We start from the raw sequence: 23332 nt of genomic DNA on the forward strand, positions 1-23332 counted from the left end.
GAGAGGATAGCAAAACACACACACACACACACACACACACACACAGAGGAGAGACAAAAGAGAGACAAAAGAGAGAGAGCAAGAGAGAGGGGGGCAAAGAGGAGTTCAAAAGAGAGAGAGAGAGAGAGAGAGAGAGAGAGAGAAGAGGGGAGAGGGGGGGAGAGAGATGTTGGCTCTCAAAGCATCTAAGAAGTTCAACACATGTGATATAGAAAACACACAATGTTGCAGCAATGAAGATGACTCGACTCCTATTACTTCTTGACAAAATGAGGAATATTGGCTATTACAAGACCTACAAATGACCCCTATACCTAGAACTATGAGTAGCTACTAGCTGCGACTCCTACAGGCTCGATGCTTCGACAAAAAGACAGATCTAATTGCCTCCATAGTTCATATACTAATCAGCTTGGGAGAGATGTCGATTGCAGCCCTCGAACATGTGAACCTTTAAAATCTGTTTGCTGTCAACCAAAGACCAAACACGCGTTCACCATGCATAGGCTAGTCTCCATATGCTTGCATGGTCTAATCCTCTTCTAGCAGCCACCTCATGAGCACATGAATAAATCACACGACTACCCAGTCGACCACCTGAAGAGCTAATTCACACAAAAGTGACCCCTAACGGAATTTAGGTCCCTTGTGAAGGAATCTCCAACAAACCCCCCTCAATCCAAACAAGGGATGAACAACCACAAGATGGACATCACAGTCCACAATTCTTCACTAGCTTCATAGCCCTCCAAACATTGCAGTGACATCGTAGTCACTAAAACAACCATCAAACAAAGCTTACTGTTTGGCATCGTAGCCAAACCCAGAACCATCATTACTCAAAATGCCCAATCCTGATCGGGCATATCATCACTCACTAAACCAGCTATATCTCCTTTGAAGTAGACTCCTTGATCACATGCCTTGTGCTTTTCCTTTTTCGTCTCTTCATCCTTTTGTTTTCTGACACAGAACCTCTAGATATGCCCTGGCTAATTGCTGCAATAGTAACATGCACAGATATCTCTATTCTTGTTTCTCTAGTCCTTGATGGCAAATGCAGCTTCACCACTAGGAAACATACTCTCCTCTCGCTTCTCTTCTGCCATAAGCAACCCCACACAATCAATGTAATCTGCTTCATCATCCAATCTGAGAATTCATGAAGTCTCATTGAACTTGGAAGGAAGGATCTTCAGTATTATAGCCTTTTGATCTTTGTCCTTGATTTTGGATCCAAGGTCTTGCAGTTGTTTCAACAAAGACTACATGCGGTTCAGGAAGGTGGCTAAGTCTTCATTGTCATCCATGCGTAAGTCGTACAATTGTTGCTTTAAATAGCCTTCGAATGACACATCTTCACTCCAAACAATGTTTCAAGAACTGTCCAATTAGTAACAGTCGACTTAGTGACTTTGAAATGATGAAAGTAATCCTCCCCTAGTGTTTGACCCATCATGCCAATAGCTTTGTCACTCTGCTTCCTCCAGACCCATTTCTCAGCCTCTCCACTAGTCGGTTCTTTCTCTATCCCAGACACGATACTCCATAAACCTTTTTGCATGAACCACAATTTAGTTGAGAGTTGTCAGCTCGCAAAATTCCAACCATGGAACTTGATTAACGTCGCTCTTTGTCTTCTTTCCCAAATCCATGGAACAAGGAGTAGATACCTAGAGTCTCCTAAAAACAAGCCTCACATTAGGGGAGAATTGGGGTCTCCAAAGGGCCCCCAATTAGTGTTTCCTAATTTTAAGGGATTAGTGAGGTATTTGAGGTGTACCAATGGGAGTGCTCCTTTTTGTGGGGCAATGCCATGTTGAGGTGGAGGGTGGCAGACCTACAAACAGCCCCTATTGGCTACTCCTCTTACACTGGGGACCACTCAAACCATCCCCCCCCCTCAACCCATGCTTGACCCTTCTCCCATATGCACCTCCCCCAAACAAACCTACAAGTCATTCAAGAGGTGGTGGGCCCTTCTGGGCGAATTTTTCCCCCCTCTCAGCTTGTTACAGGCCTGCCCCCTCCTCTTCTCTGGTCCAACTCCATTCTCCCTCCATTTTTCAAACGTGGGAACTCATTTGGCATCTTCTCTGCCCCCTCCTACTCTGGTCCACTATGTTTCTCCCTCTCTGGCACCTCCTGTAGCAGCTGCTCATTCTCTCTCCACTCCTAGTTGTAGCACCTCCTACAACACCAGCTGCTCATCCCCCTCTGCTCTTTCTTCCTCCATTCCTAGCTACAGTACCTCCTATAGTGGCTGCTCATCCCCCTCTGCTCTTTCTCCCTCCATTCCTAGCTACAACACCTCCTGGAGTAGCTGCTCATCCTGCTCTACTCTTTCTCCCTCCATTCCTAGCTATAGCACCTCTTGGAGCTTCTCTCAAGCTTCAGTTGCACCCTCTATACTTTCTCCCTCTCTCTCCCTCTATCGGAGCTACTCTCTCCCTCCAAGCTTCACTTTCTAGTCCACTATTGCTGTTGTGACCTCTGTACAAGCATGGTGAGGAGACCATACATGTACTCTGTGTCCCACAGGAGCAAAAATGCACTGGGTGAATGGGTGCCTTGCACCTACAGCTTGAATGATTGGATAGTCATGAGAGGATCTGCCAAGGGTCCACATAAGCTTCCTAAGAGAAAAAGAGGTGATCTTTTGCATGAATGGAAGGGCCGCATCATGAAGTTCAAGCTTGGGAAGAAAGGATTGCTTGAAAGGCGCAACACATCTACATGGGGAAGGACATGCACCTTCCTCCGTCGAGCAATCAATCGACAATACCATCGCATTGTAAGTCTACATTTTGTGTAAGATTTTGAAGTGTAATGCGTCGGCTTGAAATTGTATTTTGAAATAGAACCAGTGTAATGAGTCAGTTTGAAATTGTATTTTGAAATAGCACTTGTGCATAGCATATGTATTTCCTTCAGACTTTGAGGAGTGGGAACCAGTCGAGTGCTTCTTAAGTAAGTTTACTGCCATTCATGAGGATTTAGGAAGGCAAATGCACACTGGAGAGAAGTCCTCTACTTTGAAACAGAGAAATATCTATTGGTATAATGCCAAGTACATTACTCCAAGGACAGCATCAGGCTATGGCCATCTTTAATGCATTGCAACACCACAACTTGAAGACATGGATTGCAGCATGGTGGACACAAGAATAATGCAATCATGCAAGGAAAATATTGCAAAGGATGTGGGCATGGCCATGAAGTTTACATTTGGCTCTAAATGGGTAAGGTTGTCTTGGTTTATGCCTCTACACATTTTTGCTTCTTGTTTTCATAATATCCACATGCACAGAACAAAAACCATGTGGTCATGCAAGTGCCTACATGAGAATGCCCTTGAGGAATTGCTTGGGGTGAATTGGGGAAGCAGGTCAGGTGAACAAAAGGGTGATTTGTTTCAATGCCATGTATGTAAGGACAATGTGGTTGTCAAGTACCACGTCTCCCGCCAAATGTTATATTTTGCTTTCCAATATAGGCACTGGAAGAAAACAGTGACAATTGGCTCCCCCTTGACTCTAAAGATGATGATAATACAGGGGTAAGTTTATGTATTGGTTCTCATTTGGGAGATGTTAAGAATGTGACTGTCATGCCACAGTGGACTCTCAGGGATGTGTGGGAACAACTATAGGTCATGGAGGATGACATGTCTGAGTCCTTTCACTTTACCTTAAATGGTGAAAAGGTAGGAAAGCGTGCAGAGAAGCTCGTGCATAGTGCCACTTTTATCCCTCCTGCAATATTTAAGATTGTCTAGAAAATGTGGGGTGGAACAATTGTGGATTTTGACATTTTCCAATTAATAGTGGTGCAATTAATTTTGATGTTTTGAATGGTTTTGTTTCATGTCAATGTCAAGTTTTTCCCAAAAATTTTATAATTCTTTTTATTTTTTATATTTAGAACATTTGGGTATATATAGGTTATAAAGTTACTTTAGTTTCAAAGTTTCACTATCATAGCCATAGTTCTCCTAGCTACCAAACTACCATGGATTCTGCTAGGCCTTCCTTCCACGATTTCATCTCCCGTACTCCATTAATTGATAGAGAGGAGGAGTTATTTCCAGTCTTTGATAAGAGCATAGATGTCCTAGGCACCTACTTGGGAGCCTGAGATGATTTTGAAGACCTCATCAAGTACATGCAAGAATGCATATCAACTTGATGAGTCTACAAAAAGATGGGTCCCAATTGATTATTTGAAGTACTTGTTCAATCAAGAACCCAGGCTCGTGAAGCATTTAGATCACTTTTGAGCCCAACTCACACCCCTAGGATTTAGGGAGGTGGACACTGATGACCTCCTAGCATGTGGAGTCATCGAAAACACAGGAAATAGGTTCCTATCTTGGGAAATGATGTAGAGAAGGGGGAAGGGGCAGATTTGGAGATGGGGAGAGAATAGCAAAAGGAAGGGAGGAGAAGAGAGGAGAAGGGGAAGGAGAAAGGAAGAGAGAGAAGGTTGAGGGAATAGAGAGAGGGAGAGAGAGAGAGTGTGTGAGTGTAGGCAGCAGGTAGCAGGAGGGAGAGTAGATAGGATTAGATGTCACATCAAAAAGTGCCTTACAATCCTTTTGGGTTGACTTATATAGTCCCCCACAGTTCCCACATTTCCCCTACTATTCTCCCATCTATTTCCCCCTTAAAATCCTTCTTTTTCCCACCTTCATTACAGCCATCCCTTCCCAAAGAATTTTGCCCTCAAAATTTCCAAGAGGTCGCCTTGGATGAGAAGGATACAACAGAAACTGATCAGCTCTGTAGGAGATAGGGGTAGTCCTGCACAATGCTCTCAGGTTGCCAAGAATTCTCATCTTCCGTTATACCTTTCCATTTGATGAGGTATTCTGTGTAGGCTTTGTTCCTGAGTACATGATCTCTGAAGCCCTTGATTTGCTCTGGCACATAGATTATGTGGCCCTCTTCATCCATAGGAGGTAGCTCAGGAAGAACCTGGACATGTTGTCTGACATGTGGTTTCAGCAAGGATACATGGAAAACATTATGGATCTTGGAGGTACTCGGTAGTTCCAACTGATATGCTACCTACCCAACTTTGCGGATGATTTTGTAGGGGCCATAATACCTGTGGGCAAGCTTTGTGTTGGTATTACCTTTCAGCGAGGAATATCGATTCTTATGGAGACGTAAATGCACATAATCCCCTTCTTCAAAAGATAAGTACCTCCTTTGTTCATCCGCATACTTCTTCTGCTTGGCTTGGGCATCCTGCATATTCCTCTTAGCCAACTGCAGAAGGGCATTCATACTCTCCAAATCATTCCTTGCTTGCTGATTTTTCACAGCCAAGTTTGCAACCCTAGAAGGCATTCCCACTTTGCATCCATACATAGCCTCGAATGGACTCATGCCAATAGAGAGGTGTTTGGTGCTGTTGTAGCAAAATTCAGCCAATGCTAACCATTTGTTCCAAGACTTCTGCGTGTCATGATAGTAATGCCTTAGATACTCCTCCAACCACTTGTTCACCCTCTCTGATTGTCCATCCATCTGTGGATGATAAGCAGTACTAGGCGCAAGCAACTGCAGTGAATAACTCCTGCCAAAAGTGACCCATAAATTTAGCATCCCTGTCACTGACAATCTCCTGAGGAAAACCATGGTGCTTGAACACATACTCAATGAATTGCCAGGCAACCTGTGAAGCGGAGTACCGAGTTTTAGTCGGTATGAAATGGGCCTGCTTAGTCATCCTGTCAACCACCACAAATATGCTATCCCAACCCTTATCTGTAAAAGGCAAGCCTGTAATGAAGTCCATGGCAATGTGAGTCCATTTGCCTTCAGGAATGGGTAGCGGTTGCAGAAGGCCTGCGGGTAACCAGCTGTCCACTTTATTTTGTTGGCAGGGCAAACATTCACTGACAAACTTAACCACATCTCGCCACAAACCATCCCAAATAAAGCTCTCCTTGACTTTTTCATATGTTTTTGTGATACCCGTATGCCCTGACATAGGGGATGAGTGCATTTCCTGTAATACCATCAACCTGTACTTGGAGTCTGGCACAAGATAAATTCTGTCCTTGCACCATAACAGTTCGTTGCGGAGCTGAAATCGAACATGTCCTTGGCTGGACGGACTCTGTAACTCCACAAAAATAGGAGCTGCATCAGAATTTTGCATGTATTCCTCCTGAATCCCAAGTATCCACTCCTGATGAAGCATGGAAATGGCAGACAGTTTGCATGACCACATCCTGGACAAGGCATCAGCAACCACATTCTCTTTCCCCTTTCTATATTCAATGTCAAAATCATAGGACTGAACTGCAGCCAGTGATCTCTTCTGCTTCATGGATAAATTAGGCTGCGTTAAGAAGTACTTGAGTGTCCTGTGATCCGTTTTGACCTTAATCTTGCTACTGTACATGTAGTGGTGCCATTTTGCAAAAGCATGCAAGATTGCCAGCATCTCTTGATCATAAACATGATAATTCATTTCTCTGGCATTAAGCTTCCTGCTCTCAAAAGCAATCACACCATGCTCTTGTTTTAGGACAGCCCCTAAACCTTTGCCACTGGCATCCGTCTCAATAATGAAAGACCGTGAGAAATCAAGGCACACCAATACAGGTGCATTGCTAAGGGCATCCTTGAGGTTATCAAAGCTGAGTTGTGCTGCTTCTGACCATTGGAAGGCATCCTTTTTCAACAAATCAGTGAGAGGGGCAGCCCTTTTAGCGAAGTGCCTAATGAATCTCCTGTAAAAAGAAGCAAGACCCAAGAAACCTCTGAGTTGCGTGGTATTTTGTGGCTGCGGCCACTCCTTAATGCATTTCACCTTAGCTGGGTCTACCCTGATTCTGTGCCTACTTACAACATGACCAAGATATTCAACCTCCTCTGCCATAAATGTGCACTTGCTGGCCTTGGCATAAAGCTGATGCATTCTCAAGATTTCTAGCACTTGTCGGACATGGTCAATGTGTTCCTGTGCATCCTTACTATAAATGAGAATGTCATCAAAAAATACCAGCACACATTTGAAAAGAAGGTGGTGTAAGATCTTGTTCATGAGTGCCTGGAATGTGGCTGGTGCATTAGTCAAACCAAAAGGCATCACCTTGAACTCATATAATCCTCTTTCTGTACGAAAGGCAGTCTTATGCTCATCACCCTCTTTCATCCTGATCACTTTCAGACCATGGTCTATCTCTGTAGCAACTAATCCCAATCTTTGCAATGTTCTACAATTAATGAAACTGTGAGTGCTACCACTGTCTACCAATACATGGACAGATTTGCCATTAATCATTCCCTTCAACCTGATTGTGTCAACACTTTTGGCACCCATCAAGGCATGTAGTGAGATGGTATACAGTGTAGACTGGGCATCCCAATAAATCTGTTCATCATCCATAGGAACATTACCATTAGCATCACCTCTGACAGGAAAAGGCATTGTATGTTGATGCTCTAACACAGAGAGTGTTGGCTTACGGCCTTTCCTGCTACATGTAGGCTGAATATCAATCTCATGCATCACATGAGTGGTTTGCTCAATAGCCCCACCCGGATCAAAAGGAAAAACAGTCCCCTTTGTGGCATCTGTGTCAGGAGACTCATCTACATCATGAACTCCTGTCAATTCCTCATGAGAGACATCATGGGGGTCTGCTACATCAGCCACTTCATCATCATCAGATAATTCAATTATCATGATGAGTTTGGCTGAGCTGACATTCTTCATTTTGCACACATCTCAGTGCTCAGGTGTCCATTTCTCTCCACACCTAAAGCATAAATTTGCCTTCTTCCTGTTGTCCATTATGGCTCTGGAATGTTGTTTAACTTCTGATTTGCCAAAACCAGCACTGGGTTTGACACCTGTCTTTGCATCCATGGGCCTGTATGGCTTTGCATATGGCATCTTACTTCTAGAAACCGTTGGATATCGTGGGAAGGAAGTAGCTGCTGGTTTTTTATCAATCCAATCAGCAGAATTTGTCTTCCTGTCAACATCATAAGCAGTACCATAGAAGCTATTGACACATGCTTGTACTTGCCAGCATATTTTGGCTCAAACACCTCAGCAAGCTGGGCTGCTCGCTCAATGGTTAGAGGATTGTGAGCTCTCACATCAGCAGCTAGAGAGGGATCTAAGCCTTGTATAAAACGCAGCAACTTCCCTTTCTCAGAAATATCCTGTACAAACAAAGAAAGTCTCCAAAGACGCTGCAAGTACTCCTGGACCGTACCTGTTTGTGACAGTGCATAGGATTCAACAAGGTACTGTTCAAGGATCAGGGCCGAGACGAAGGTCGTGACCATAAGCTCCTTGAACTGTTTCCAGGTGGTAGGCTTCTGAGGTGACTCTCGCATGTAACGCCACCATGTATGTGCATAATCCTGTAAATGCATGCCAGCAAAAATGATCCTCTCCTCATCATTCTTAGGGTAGAAGCGGAAGTAATCTTCAAGCTTTGTGAGCCACTCCTCCAACTCATTGGGAGTGCGAGTGTCACCCTTAAACTTATGCACAGAGATTTTATCTTTCACATCTTTGGCTGCATTATTCCTATAGTGACTACTAGCATACTCACGCTTGAAGCTCACATACTGTGAAAAGGGCATCTCATTACGAACATCCTCAGGCAAAGCCCTATATGAACGTAAGGCATCTGAAAGCATATCATCCAGGTTTGCATGCTGCCCACTTCCAGCATCATGTTGGTTAGGAGAACCACTCCCCTGATGCATAAAGTGCGTCTGACTGAAAGCATTACCTCCCTGATACGCAGGCTGAGTCTGACTGAATGTATTAACAGGAGGTGTCATCGAAGCATGCAATCTCTGCTGAGTCTGCCTGCCATAAACATCTCGGTGGGTGGGTGGCATAGAAAAAGGTTGAGAAGAGGATTGACCCCTCTCCCAACTGCCCTGTTCAACCCAACACCCAATCCAGGCATGCTCGCCGTTGGCAAAAATGTGCCAATGGGCTGGCCCAAAATGGACGGCTCAGCCAATGAAATATGCGAGCCAAATGGAGGCCTGGAATCAATAAGAGAAGTGCTCGGCGGCATGGGCAAGGCATCACCAAAATCAACATAATCCCCATGCTAGGGTGCATGCATAGAACCAACATCATAAGTGCGACGGCCATCAGCCATAAATCCCCTGTGTGGGTCAGGAAAATCACCCTGGCTATCCGACTGATCCCTGTGCTGGGGTGCGGGCTGCTTACCCTTATCGTGCATACTGATGGCGGTAGTGATCTGTTGCCCAAGGTTCTTACCTATCTGGGTGATAGCTGTATCGTGCATAGCCATAGCAGTGGTGAGCTGCTGCCCCAACTGCTGACCCATCTGCTGAAAAGCCCCCTGAAGCATCGAGGCCAATGCATCTAGAAATTGTGTGTCGGTAGGCATAGCAAAAACTGGCTGTGAAGGAGATGCACCCTCTGGGACTGGCATCTGCTCCTGCTGAGCAACATCGTCACCGTGCTGAGATGACTCATTCGACCGGGGTGCACGTTTGGGTGCCATGAGTGACACGAGGAAAATGTGCCAAGTGTCAAAGGCTCGATGTAGAGGCTCGAGAGGTGTCAGTAAAGAGGCTCAAATGCAGTCGTTGAAGAGGTTCAAAGAAAGCTCGGTGAAGAGGCTGGAAATGGGGCTCAAAATGAGCCACGAAGGTGGCTTAGAAAGGCCCAGAATAGGGCTGTAGGAGTACCCTAAAAGAGGGCTCTTTTTTTTTTTTTTTTTTTGGAGCTTAGGACAACTAAGACACCTAGGGTAGTCTCAACTAAACCAAACTGACTAAACCCAACCTTATCCAATCACTAACCTAACTAGACCTAAACTAACCTAACCAACCAAACCCAAGTAGCTAACCAACCCAACCTAAACCCCAACTAGCTGAACCTTAGCAATTGCTAAGGTCTCCAGCGATGCAGCGCCGATGAAAGGCGACATCAACGGCACGGGCGGAGAAGGCACGAGCGTGACGTGGGCGCCAAGATGGTGACGGGTTGCAGGCACAATGCCAGGATGGTGACGGGCTTTGGCGACTGACGGGCTGAGGGCCTGAGCGACGGATGGGCAACAACGCCAGAGATGCAGGCTATGGTGGCTGATGGGCTAAGGGAAGGAAAAACGGCGGGGCGACGATGGGGGAGTTGGAGTAGCGACGACGGGGAGCTGGAATACTACACAGACTGTTGAGGCTCAAACTTGCAACGCAGGCTACTGGACAGCAACGTAATCAGGCATGTCGTTGATGGCGCACGTCCGTGCTGTTGTTTGTTTGCTGGCAGCCCACGCTTGTTTCCTTGACGATTTCCTTGACGTAGCTTGGCCGACGACATGCTAGTAGTTCCCCTCAGCCTGAAGCACTGGCAAACCATGATTGATAGCAAGACTCAGTGAGGGTCAGGTGCCAAGAGCTTGGGCTCTGATACCAATGTAGAGAAGGGGGAAGGGGCAGATTTGGAGATGGGGAGAGAATAGCAAAAGGAAGGGAGGAGAAGAGAGGAGAAGGGGAAGGAGAAAGGAAGAGAGAGAAGGCTGAGGGAATAGAGAGAGGGAGAGAGAGAGAGTGTGAGCGTAGGCAGCAGGTAGCAGGAGGGAGAGTAGATAGGATTAGATGTCACATCAAAAAGTGCCTTACAATCCTATTGGGTTGACTTATATAGTCCCCCACAGTTCCCACATTTCCCCTACTATTCTCCCATCTATTTCCCCCTTAAAATCCTTCTTTTTCCCACCTTCATTACAAATGACCTTTATTTTCCTTCTCCAGGAGGGACAAATGGAAGAGGAGGCCTCGACCTCAAGCCCTGACCCTACCCCTGCCCTTTCCGATCCTCTTATTTCTGTAGTTGAGCCCAACATGTACAATGAAGAGCCCATAGATGAAGAAGCTGAGGAGCGGGAAGCTGCATTGGCCCTGGAAGTGCTCCAGCGACCTCCTGAACCCCATTCTACTTCTCAAATTCCATCCACCTTGGGCACCACCTCTGTTGACCCCGCAATAATGATATGGTTTCTTGCTCCCCTTCTTGTCGATGGAGAACAATACCTCTTTCTCCATGACATAGAGGTTATGTTTGGTCTCCGGGAGGATGAAGCTCTTGGTATCCTGTGTGGATATGAGGTGGACATGACTATACAAGAACCTGGGTTTTTGGAAGCATATGATTCAATAGAAGAGGTTCTTGCTTTAACACTGGCCCAAATCAAAGATGTAGAGACATCAATCTACTCCAACCTACCTGATGTTCCAGAAGAAGCCTCCACATCTCACTGTAGATAGCAAGAGGCCTCTGGATCCATCCTCATTGACAAAGAGGAAGGGATTGAGCATGATGACTCCATAGTGGTAAGAAACTATGAGCTTTGAATTTCTTCTCTCTTGGTATACTTTTGCTTTAATGGAATTCTAATGTAATGTTGGACTGTTGCAGGAGGCATTTGAGGTCGACCTATTCTCATCTCGGCAACACCTTGTTCGCAGTAGCTTCGGCCGAGATCACTCACTGGAACATTACCTTGGCCAAGCAAAAGGGTGCTTTGTGGTTATCCACAAAAAGTTTTCTCCACATGGCATTAGTGCAAGGCCTTGTCAAGAGTGATTGGTCATGCTGACATCAATCGCAATGCTGACAAGGTCATTTTGGTGAACCGCATGGCTGCCCTCAATGCCTTTGGAACCAATTTTCAAGGTATGGCATTGATGGCAGCAGCCATGTCCCTGGTCAGTAACAACAATAGCAATGACTCTCTATCAACTAGGGTTAGAGCTAGGAGTGTATTTGGGAATTCAAAGCCCAATGTTCTTAGTGTTTTAGAGAAGAGAGAAAGGCTCTAAAGCCTTATTGTATAGAAATTTTATTTTATATGAATACAGCTATACTTTTTATAAGTGCCCCATTTTGTGTTCTTTTACAAAATTTATTTTATACTGTCATTATATTTTTTTACTTTAATTGTTGTTGGCATTAATATTTTCATTCACTATTCTGTTCAAAAGCATGTGATCAGATAAATATTTGCGCTATAATGGTCATTTCTGAGCAATCTAGTAAGAATCTCATTGCGCAGCAGAAGGCAAATGTGTTCGGCATCGCGCGGGGAGCCCAAAAATGGCAAAACCCGCTATGGCACGTATGGGGCCTGTTTGACCCATACGCGCCATAGAGGGTTTTGCCACATGTTCGGCATCGCGTGGGGAGCCCAAAAATGGCAAAACCCTCTATGGTGCGTATGGGGCCTGTTTGACTTAGGGAGCCCAAAAATGGCAAAACCCTCTATGGCGCGTATGGGGCCTGTTTGACTAAGTCAAACAGGCCCCATACGCACCATAGAGGGTTTTGCCATTTTTGGGCTCCTCGCGTGATGTCGAACACATTTTCCTTCTGCCGCGAGGCGAAAAAACATCATTTGACCACTCAAATTCACATTGAACTTGCATAAATTGATGGAAAGCATCATGTAATATGTATAATAGGGTCTGCTTTGTCCTTGGTCTCTTTTCCTTTTCATGAGGCTGTGAGACAGTAGGCTGAGGCTCTTGCTCAGCTTGTACTAGAGGCTCCTCATATTTGATCATCTCGAGGCACAGAGGGTTGATGGTGCTCTTTCGTGCGGTCTGCTTGGCTGAAGGATTGGGGCCAAGGTTCATTATATCTGCGAGCCCGCCAAATACTTCCTCTTGTTGTGGCCCCTGTAATCTCTCCATCTCCTCTCTTTGCCTTTCTTGCTCCCCTTGTTGATCTAGATGCCCCACGCTAGGACCCCACGGAGAAGGGAGGGGCAGTTGATCAGGACTGACTGGACTATTTTGCCCCTCTCGGGAGACCTCTCTACTTCCACGATTAGTTGTGGAAGGACTGAGGGGAGCCCTCATCATGCTTAGATCCTTCATCGTGCTGGGATTCCTCATGGCACTGAGATCCCTGGGATCTCCCATGAGAGTTGGATGGTGGGGACTCGTGTTGCTTGGACTCCTAGTGAGGAGACGTTTCTATGGCGTTGTGAGGAGGACAACGGGTAGCATCTAAACGGCATCCAGTGGGTCTAGCAGTTTGTTTAACTCGTGCCATAGAAATGAGGGATTTTAGGGTTTTGAAGTGCTTTATATAGTCTTTTTTAAAGCACTTTAGGGTTTTTCTTTTAAATTAGGGTTTTTTGAGTGCACCTCCTCCCCCCCCAGTCTTTTGTCGCCAGTTCAGTAATACTTAATCTTCACCACCCTCCCTCCCAACCCACTCACCCCTCCACCCTGCCATGTTGCACATGCAATTCTGCAATTTTCAAACAAATTTGTGAATTTTGGAATCTATAATTGACTCAAAATAGTGTTAATTTTATTCATCAAACATTTTACATTTGGGGCTCTCTTAGGACCCAACGCCTCCCCTGTCTGACTCTACGTTGCAACCAAAGTGCAACCCCTTGGCTCCCTATTGAGGACTTCCAAGCAGCAAATCTCCTTGTCTTCTTGACATGTTGAACCGCTTTTGTGAGACTTGAGAACTCTACCTTATCACGCTTGAGAGTCCTGGCCTCTAGACATCTATAAAACCAATCGAACATTTCGTGTAGTGCATTGCTTTGCGCGATACCACCCCCATGCCTTGTATTCTTGAAGTATGCTACCTTTGCTCTGTAGTGTGATTTCTCCATTCCTTGAGTATTCCAAATGGACAGAGGGCCCCATTGCTCCACAAACCATGGTGCATGTGCGTAAAGAATATGCTGTAAAGAAAAACATTGTATTAGAAACATAAATTGACTCAAGTTTAAAGCACAAAATTTCAACCTAAGGAGGATTACCATGTAATGTGTAATATGTGACTCCCCCCATGCTTCTACCATCAATGATATGAATTCTCCCAATGCTATCCTAAATCTCTCATAATAAAGCTCATCTGTTTGACCTTGTCTAAGCAACTTTATAAATGCATCAAGATTTGTCCACAGTTTTGCTCTCAAAGTAGCAATTCACGGATGTGAAGCTTGATTTGTGGTGCACTCACAAAAATCTTTCTAGTATTTCCAACCTAGGGTGCTTTGAGCCAATGTATGTTTTTCTTTATCAGCATTGTGGTTGGACAAGTACCTCCTTGCCTTTCCTCCACCCATGGACACTTTAGCAGGAAGATTTTGTGTCTTTCCTGATTGTTTCTTATCCTGCTTAAGCTTCACATTGCCTCCGTGAAGTCCCATTAGTGAGAGTAGTTCTTTAGCTTTTGCAATGCATTGTGCAGATACTTGATGTGGCCTCAAATTCCAAGCATAAACTAGATGGAGATAGAGTAACTTATCAAGTATACGCAGTTCAGTATGCAAAGTACACATGTGTACTTGCTCCAATGGAATTGGTAGAATGGGGTCCGACTTAGGATCCTTTTTGTGACAATCAGGGGCTACACTTTGGTTGCAAGAAAGGATGCCATTTTCCCACTGTAGGCTTCCCTTTTGCATCTTCTGAGAGTGGGTGAATACAAGCATGTCCATTTTGCATCTGCACCTATATCACAACCATACAAGCACTTGAGGGTCTTCAAATCACCAGATTCCATTCAACTTGAAACATTCCATGCCCATCCACGATTAATGTTTGCCCTACCTCTTGTCTTCGAATAATCGACGGGATGCCGCTCTCTTCAAAACCCACTTCAATGTCTCGTGGCACTCCTTTGGGGTCTCAAAGGTTGCAAGCCACCATATGTCCTTCTAAGATTGGACTAAGAAATCCTGCTCAACTTCCTCATCCCCTTGAGCAAAACGCAAGGCGTCGTTCATAATACAAATGCTCACCCTTTCTAGCTTGTGCTCTTTTACCAACTGAGCTTCATCCATTTTTATAACAAATACTAGCTTGCCATCTGTACAATGAAAGAGAAATTCAATAAGGATATAGAAATCAAAAGAAATAAAGTTGAATGTGAAGAGGGAATTTCTCTTACCTTCTTCTCTCATCCCATAGAATTTGACCATGGCTCTCTGCAAATTCTTTACATCCACATAAACATTATTGAAAGCATTCATCTCAAACATTTGGATGCCAGATTTCTTTTTACTCTTCCAAGTCATTGTGCCACTTACACAATGGTATCCTCCAAGCTTTTCTCTAGCACATTGGTTTGTTTCTTGACGTGCAAGCCTTACAGACCACGGTGTTGGCAATGGCATTGTAGATATCTTATACTTTTCCTCCATAGTAGACTTGAAAATTTTAAAAACAGAGTTGTAAGCTTCACGACTTACACCAATAGCATCACAAGCTCCAAGCACCTCCTTTGCTTGGACGAGGCCCTTGAAATCCTTCATTACCTCTCTAGCAACTTGTTTACATAGCCCTTTTTGTCTAGGGTCCTTCAACACTTCCATGACATCACTTGGCTTTATTAAACTTCTTAGAACATATGAAGGATCACTATTATCCATTTCCATTGTTCCCATCACATCCTCTATGAAATTCCTAAAGTAGAGTACAAATGAGTCTTAGTGGAAAGAATGCAACACCACAAATATTTTGGTGTAAGCAATTTCATTGAAAATTTTGGGAACTAACCTTGCAGCCTGTATTCTCCTCTTTCGGGCACCACTACTGGTTGACAATGCATCCATAGATTGCAATTATCTTTTCCTCTCCTTTAGTCCCAAAGGTGTTCCCTTCAACTTTTGTACTTGTTCTATCGACTTCTCTTGTTCCTTCTCCACAGCACATTGAACTTGGCCATAGATAGACCTTTCCAAATCTTGTTTGCTTTCAGCAAGCTTTTGGATTGATTCTTCCAATTCATGTCGCTCCAAGTCCAGTGCATGTGCTTTGTCACTGAGTTCTTTGTTTTGCAATTGGAGATCCTACATACTATTATGCATTGCCACAATAGTAATATTTCCCAAATGTGCAAGTTCTTATGCTTGGGCTCTCTGCACCTCGCTTGCTTGCATAGCCAATGTCTGAGAATGGTTCAATCGATTGCAATAACCGAGCAATCCAGCATGTCCCTTGCCAACAAACCGAACAACATCATGCACTGTATGAAAAGGAGGACTCTTTTGGGTGGCAGGGTCTAAAGGATACAAGTTTCCATCCACCCAAAGGACAAGATGCTTCTTCCCTTGCAATTGAAGACTGTGGAGCACACTTTGAGGAGTTCCACTATATCCCAAAGAATGTGTGCTTGCATATTCTGCCTCCAGTTGTAGGTTCACATGGTACTTGTTGGATATGTCCTCGAATGGTGCCACGAGTACTTAAAGAGAGGTATAAGTGATGCTGGCTAAAATGTAGGGGAGAGCTGGCAAAGATGGAGTAGTGAGAGGGAGAGAGTAGCAAGGAAGAGGGAGAAGGAGAAGCAGATGAGGGCAAGAGGAAGAGGAGGGGAAGAGTAGGGCGACAGGTGTAGAAGGGAGGGAAGGAGCTGCTGTAGAAGCGAGGAGGAGGGGAGAGATGCTGCAAGAGGGAGGAGGAGGGGAGAGATTCTGCAGGAGGGAGGAGCAGAGAAGAGGGATCCTAGGCAGGTGGAGAAGGACGGGAGAGGAAGGAGGGAGGAGGAGCTAGAAGGAGGAGGACAGGAGAGGGAGGAGGGAGGAGGAGGAGCAAGACGGAGGAGGGGAGAGGAGGAGGGAGGGGGAGGAAGGGAGACGGAGAGGGAGAGGAAGGAGGAGGAGGGAGGGAGGTAGGCAGGGAGGGAGAGAGAGGGAGAGAGGGAGAGAGAGAGAGAGAGAGGGAGGGAGGGAGGGAGATTCGAAATTTGAAATTCAAATTTCAAAAAGTGGCCCCCTCCCCTCATTGATGGGGGGAGAGGTGGGCTCAAATGTGGGCTTAACCCACCTAGGTTGGGCTGGTTAGGCCTCTTTGGGACCCTCCAAGCCCATTGCATTAGCCCACTAAGCATTCCCTAATCCATTCCTTATGAGGCCCTTTTGAGACCCCAATTCTCCCCTAATAGTTAATAAAACTATCCCTAATCTTCGTGTTCTACCCGACAAACTTCTAGGTCTCTGGAGTTGGCGAGGAAAAGCAAGTCTTCCTTTCCTACAGAGTTTCCTCGACACACCAACTCGATCACTGCTTCAATCACACGCTTTTATACCATTGTTTGCTTTGATACCATTGTTGGCTCTCAAAGCATCAAAGAAATTCAACACAAGTGATATAGAAAACACACAATACTGCACTTCTATTATTGTTTGACAAAATGAGTCTCAACCCTATGGGGTTTGTTGGCTATTACAAGACCTACAAATGACCCCTATACCTAGAAGTATGAGTAGCTACAAGCCACGACTCCTACATGCTCAATGGCATTGATAAAAAGACAGATCTAAATGCCTCCATAGTTCATATATTGGTCATCTTGAGAGAGACATCGATTGCCGCCCTCGAACATGCGTGAACCTTCAAAATCTGTTTCCTATCAACCTAAGACTAGACACGCATTCATTGTTGGCACGCTCTACGTGTGCCACATGTCAGATGAAGCGTCGAGTGTGGGGGGTCCCAATCCCTCATCTCCTAGCCACGCATGCCTCTCTCCCGCCCCTAAAAGGCCCGAGAGGGATGAGAGAGAGGGTTCAATTGAGCCTTTTATATTCAAGGCCCCCAAGAGGGCACATATGCATATGGGATTATTTCCCATTATATCCACGTGTCGACATCGCGCAAGACCCCCTCCACAATTCATCTTTTAACCATGCTGAGGGGTGAAGGTCACCACTTCCCAACACCCCCCTGTGGACAAACTCCAAGGTACAACTCATCAAACCAAAGGTGACTCCCAACCAAAGCAAGGAGGGGCCAACCAAACAAGGCAAATGGGACAAATCAAACTCCATGTAACCAACAACAAAGATCACCTTTGCAGGTGGTGTAGTGTCGTGGATGTCTCGCACACAAAAGTGCATTGCTTTGTCTACCACAGAGGCTGAGCATAGCGTGTAGCCAAAGCCCACGGGAGTCAAATCACAATCAGTGCCTTCAAGAGCCATCGTCGTAATAAAGTCACAAACAATGCGCCGCCACGAACAGTTAGTCTCTATCACCGCACGTAATCTGTCATACAATCGGCAGGTTCAGCCCTGCTCTGATACCATGTTGGCACACTCTTTTTCGTGCCATGTGTCAGATGGAGCCTCGAGTGCAGGGGTTCCAATCCTGTGCCTCCTAGCTAGGCATGCCTCTCTCTCCCCCCGACAGGTCCCATGAGGGATGAGAGAGAGGATTCAATTGAGCCCTTTATATTCAAGGCCCCCAAGAGGGCACATATGCATATGGGATTATTTCCCATTATATCCACGTGTCACAAAGTGCAAGACCCCTCTACAATTCATCTTTTGACAATGCCGAGGGGTGAAGGCCACCACTTCCAACATTCACCATGCATAGGCTAGTCTCCATATGCTTGCATAGTCCAATCATCTTCTAGCAGCCACCTCATGTGCACGTGAATAAATCACACGACTACCCAACCGACCATCTAAAGAGCTAATTCACACAAGTGAGACCCCTAACGGAATTTAGATCCCTTCTGAAGGAATATCCAACAAGACAGAGAGAGAAAGAGAGACAGAGAGAGAGGGAGGAGAGCAAAAAACACTCACACACACACACAGAGAGGGAGGGGGGGGATAGAGAGAGAGAGAGAGAGAGAGAGAGAGAGAAAAGAAAGATATATTAACGTCCACCGAGGCCTCGCAGGCCAATGGGACAAGAGAGAAGTGCAAGAAGAGATGCGGAGGGAGAAAGAGAGAGAGAGAGAGAGAGAGAGAGAGAGAGAGAGAGAGAGAGAGAGAGAGAGGTGATTGGGTTGGAAAGGTTAAGCAGTCTAGGTAGGCTCGGCTGGCCTTCAATGGGTTGCTAGCATGAGAGACAACAAATAGAGACCTATAGGCTGCTAGCATGCAAGACAACAAATATAGACCTAACATTAGATACAGTGTAGATCTATAGAAATTTCTGATATAGTCAAATCCGGATGTGCTGGTTTCAGGCAGCAATAGCTATATATTAGATGACATGGAGAAATAGATTAAGGGACAAATATAGGAAGGCATAGATAGGCTAACTCAAAGAAGGCTAGGCAAAACCGTAGTTATCATTTTCATGACTAGAGGGAAAGACATGTCCAACCGACACATGTTAGGTTAACTCAAGGAAGACTAAGCGGAAACGTAATTAATCGTTTTCATGACAGAGGGATAGACCCATTGCGAAGGGTAGAAAGCTGCAAGAAATGGTCCAAAGAAGGGCGAGATCTAATGTGAAAATTACATAGAATTTAATTAAACCTGAATTTGATCCTCACGTTCCCACCTTGAGAACCGGCGGAGCGATTGTCTAACCTGTCGTAGACGACTATAACCTGACCAGTGTAAATTCTATTTCCTTTCGGACGGCCTAATATTGATATACTGTAATATAAACAGTGTAAATTCCTTTTCCTTTTGGGACTGCCGCACTTATCAGGGGCAATGTCGCGTTATTATGAAACTTCGAACTGTGTTCATGAGAAGCTATGGGAGCCTAAGACCCAGTGCCCAGATTTAACAGAGACTTTCGCTTGGACAACTTTTGGCTCAGGGACCTTATGGAGTGAACATTTGTGACTACATGGTCAAGAGTAGTGTAGACTAAAAAATGCAGAGAAGAAAAGCTACCTGAAGTGTGTCAACTCTAGTCGGCAAATGTAGAACCAGTTAGTAGTGCTGCGATGTCACGAACATGAGTGCATTCCTCAAGATATTCAGTCTGTCGCGGTGCACTGATCTGCACGGGAGCAATATTGCATCATAATAGTTTCACGGATACAGTTCACAAGACATGCTTAAAATGTTAATTGTAACGTGTGATGCAAGACTCTCTCTCAAGGAGTGGACAAACTTTTGTCATAATATAGTTGGGTTCAATAGTGCTCGATTTAACAGTCTCGCTTGTTAAAACAACATTTCGCTTGCGATGTACCCATATCCATTAACATTATCTAGAAGTAGGTGCCCACGACAATGGAAAAAGGGGTATTAGAATTTGTCGTGGAGCGGGTAAGGGCGATTAGGACAATAGCCAAACATCTTAACTTCGGAATGTATAATGCTGTGAGGAAATCTACATATTTATACAAGAGATCAAAATATTTCATCGAGACAGATTACATCAACCGACGTCCGATTATTAGCTATTTGCTGCATTAATCATTACATAATGAGAACCGTCACTTAGTAGTTCGCTTGAAGATGTCTATCTTCCTAACCAATGCCTAGTGGGATTGGTGTCTCGCTCGAAAAAACTATTGCTTTACCAAAACAGTGACAGATCCGAGAGAATCCAACCGATGAACAAAAATAAGCAATGCACAACAGGATTCGTATCCTCTTAAGCATGTGCTTTAGCAATCAGAACTCTCATTAAAATTCAAAAACTACTTGGCTACGTGTATAACTTAATAATTCTCCCAATTCAGTACAATAGCCGTTTCAGAAATTGAATTTATGGAACGCAAACTATGTTACAACATGCTAGCCCTGGAGCGAAACGTCACAATGGATATAACTTCTTAGCACTCCTGAATAAATAAAAGCTTCACTTTCCGGGGACGAAGTTGGTAGCGTATGCCCAGGCATTATTGACAACAGGATCTGCAAGATGGTCAGACAAGTTCTCGATCGGACCCTTCCCGGTGACAATGGCTTGAACAAAGAAGCCAAACATGGAGAACATTGCAAGTCTTCCATTCTTCAACTCTTTCACCTTGAGCTCGGCAAATGCCTCTGGATCATCAGCCAACCCAAGAGGGTCGAACTGCCCACCAGGATAGATGGGATCACTTACCTCTCCCAAGGGTCCTCCTGCAACTCTGTACCCCTCTACTGCTCCCATCAGAATCACTTGGCATGCCCAGATGGCAAGAATGCTTTGAGCGTGAATGAGGCCTGGGTTACCAAGGTAGTCCAGACCACCCTCGGCAAAGATCTGAGATCCGGCCTTGAACCAGACGGCCTCGCCGAACTTCACACCGTTCTTTGCAAGCAGCTCAGGAGTAACGCAGCCCAAGGCTCCCAACATGGCCCAACGGGAGTGGATAACCTCAAGCTCGCGGTTCTTGGCGAAGGTCTCTGGGTCAGCGGACAGGCCGGCGGTGTCCCAGCCATAGTCACCAGGGAACTCACCAGTGAGGTACGAGGGAGGATCACCGGAGAGAGGGCCCAAGTACAACGGGCGGTCAGGTCCGTACCTACAATGACAGACCAAGATCCAGGAGCACAATGCATTACCACGTTCAGAGGCAAGTGTACGAAAGAGCAATTGCCCACTGCGAGCTGCGAGACAAACAGCGTCCTAAATAAAACTAAAAAGACCCGAACACATGTCTATCGAACGATTAATGACAGGATAGTCTGCGAAGCAAGCTAGTAAGAGCCAAGCCAGAGGCAAGGCTGCAACAACGAATACAGAGGCCACGAGAAAAGCTAAAAGGGAGCAGTGAAGAGTACCAGATGCTGCCAGAGCTGGAAGCCTTCTTGGCCATCATGGTGAAGCGGGCCTCGGAGGCACCAACCTTGCGGGAGAGCTCATTGCTAGGAGCGAGCAAGGTCTGGCCGCTGAAGGAGGTAGAAAGGGCAGTAGAGGCAGCGGCGGCCATAGCTATAAACCTTCACGTGACAGGAAGAAGAGCAAAGGCTAACCGAAGACGATGGGGAGAAAAGCGAGCACAAACTGCCCATATATACGATGCTCAATAGAAGAAGATGAAGGCTGGGCTTAGAAAAAGAGAATTCCACTTGGCTTCTCCCCATTGGAGGAAAGACTCGCGTATCCTAGACATCCAATAAGAGAGTAGACAAGGGGTTGCTCTATGGATGTTGATTTGGCTATTTCATACATCATCTTTGGCTCTCTATCCATTTCCCTTCCATTGGTGTGGCTCCCTCCCTTTAGGATTTCATTTGAGGTTGAGGCTGGAGGCATCTCCACTTCCAATGGAATTCAAGGACCATATATATGTCCATTTGCCTCCCCTTCCACAGGCTCCCCCCATCCCATCTCTTTCACGTGGTGCACCTAAAAATCATCTCACCTCTCTCTTGAGGTATTCATTAGTAAGTAGTTCATTGTCGCTGTCCTTTATCTTATGATCCTCTCAACTCTTATTGAAAGTCCGCCTCCTTGAGTGAACAAAAAGCAGTCACGTACACTAGCTCTTAAAAAGGCAATATCATATTTGAAGAATTAATTACATTTGTAGTCTTGTAATTAAATTATGACGTTATATGAATTTCATGAACTTTACACTATCAATAAATTAAGCTCGTTAAGATTATTTATAGGTTTAAAAACTAATTCAAGCAAATGAAACACACCTAATAGCAAATATTTAAATTGAAGTCGACTAAAAGATCTTAAATTTACACTTGAGCACAACCATGAAGGAGTAGCGAAAAGATTTACATATTAAGTTTTGTAATTAAGCAAGAACATTTGATTTTAAAGTTCTATTCTCCTATGGATATATCTTACTCTAAAGTAGAGAAAACACATCTCGACATTAATATTATGCTACTTGAATAAGCTTAATTGACAATAGATTGAATTTTCCTAAACAAGCATAAACAAGCTAAGAATCCAATGTCGAAAGGAATAGATATTAAAATTCCTACTTTGAGATAGTAAAGAGAAACCTTTTTGTATGACCAAATATTAGAAGGTTAAAATATGAAATTTCCAAAAATATTGACATATTGATTATAAAAGGTAGTCTATATCTACAAATCAAGTTTTGAGACCTTTAAAAGTACTTGCATTTTGCAAGCTTATCATTTACATTCCAATACAATTAAGGTACTATTTAGTGTAATTTTTCATTACTTTTAAATATATATTCATTGAAGACAACATTGTTAAGAGCATAGTATACCTTCTTTTACTTTTAGCAAATAGGTCTTCGAAAATTCTTTATGTTTACTCCTTAAAGAGTGACCCCACAAGGATAAAAATATCAAAATAACTCTTTTAAGGTGCAACCTTATAGAGGTAACACTACAAGGCATAGACCCTTTTCCGACAAAAATACCGATGTTTTTTAGAGTTTTGACAGGCGCAAAGATCGTTATTCACATTGCTATAAGCATCGAAAAAGAACAGTCGCTATATAAGCATCGCTATATAGCGATACTAATAAACGTCGCTATATAGCGACACTGGTAAATGTCGCTATATAGCAACATTGGTAAACGTCGCTATATAGCGACGATTAACAGAAGCTTAAAAAAACATTAGTGAGGCTAAACAGGGCCACAACAAGCCTTGTTTTGCCCCACTAATGTTTTTTGTTTAGT

General features: G+C 44.6%; 1 protein-coding gene across 1 annotated transcript; it reads right to left on the bottom strand.

Moving 5' to 3' along the window:
* Positions 1 to 20455: 20455 nt before the first annotated feature.
* On the bottom strand, positions 20456 to 21689 carry LOC147905842 (chlorophyll a-b binding protein type 1 member F3, chloroplastic-like). The gene is made up of 2 exons (XM_087375100.1): positions 21491 to 21689; positions 20456 to 21231 (listed from the first exon to the last, which is right to left on the bottom strand). The coding sequence occupies exons 1-2, from the start codon at positions 21637 to 21639 to the stop codon at positions 20580 to 20582; spliced, it is 801 nt and encodes a 266-aa protein (XP_087231226.1). The 5' UTR covers positions 21640 to 21689; the 3' UTR covers positions 20456 to 20579.
* Between the last annotated feature and the right edge of the window lie 1643 nt (positions 21690 to 23332).

The sequence above is a fragment of the Dipteris shenzhenensis genome, chromosome 1 (genome assembly GCF_047967505.1).
Source record: "Dipteris shenzhenensis isolate YYH24624 ecotype China chromosome 1, Dip_SZ_1.0, whole genome shotgun sequence".
In the NCBI taxonomy this organism is placed as follows: Eukaryota; Viridiplantae; Streptophyta; class Polypodiopsida; order Gleicheniales; family Dipteridaceae; genus Dipteris; species Dipteris shenzhenensis.

Excerpts from the sequence above, each read along its gene's own strand:
- LOC147905842 (XM_087375100.1), bottom strand. The coding sequence starts at position 21,639 with ATGGCCGCCGCTGCCTCTACTGCCCTTTCTACCTCCTTCAGCGGCCAG. Across the intron at positions 21,232-21,490 it reads TCCAGCTCTGGCAGCATCTG|GTACGGACCTGACCGCCCGT; the intron begins GTACTCTTCACT and ends CTGTCATTGTAG.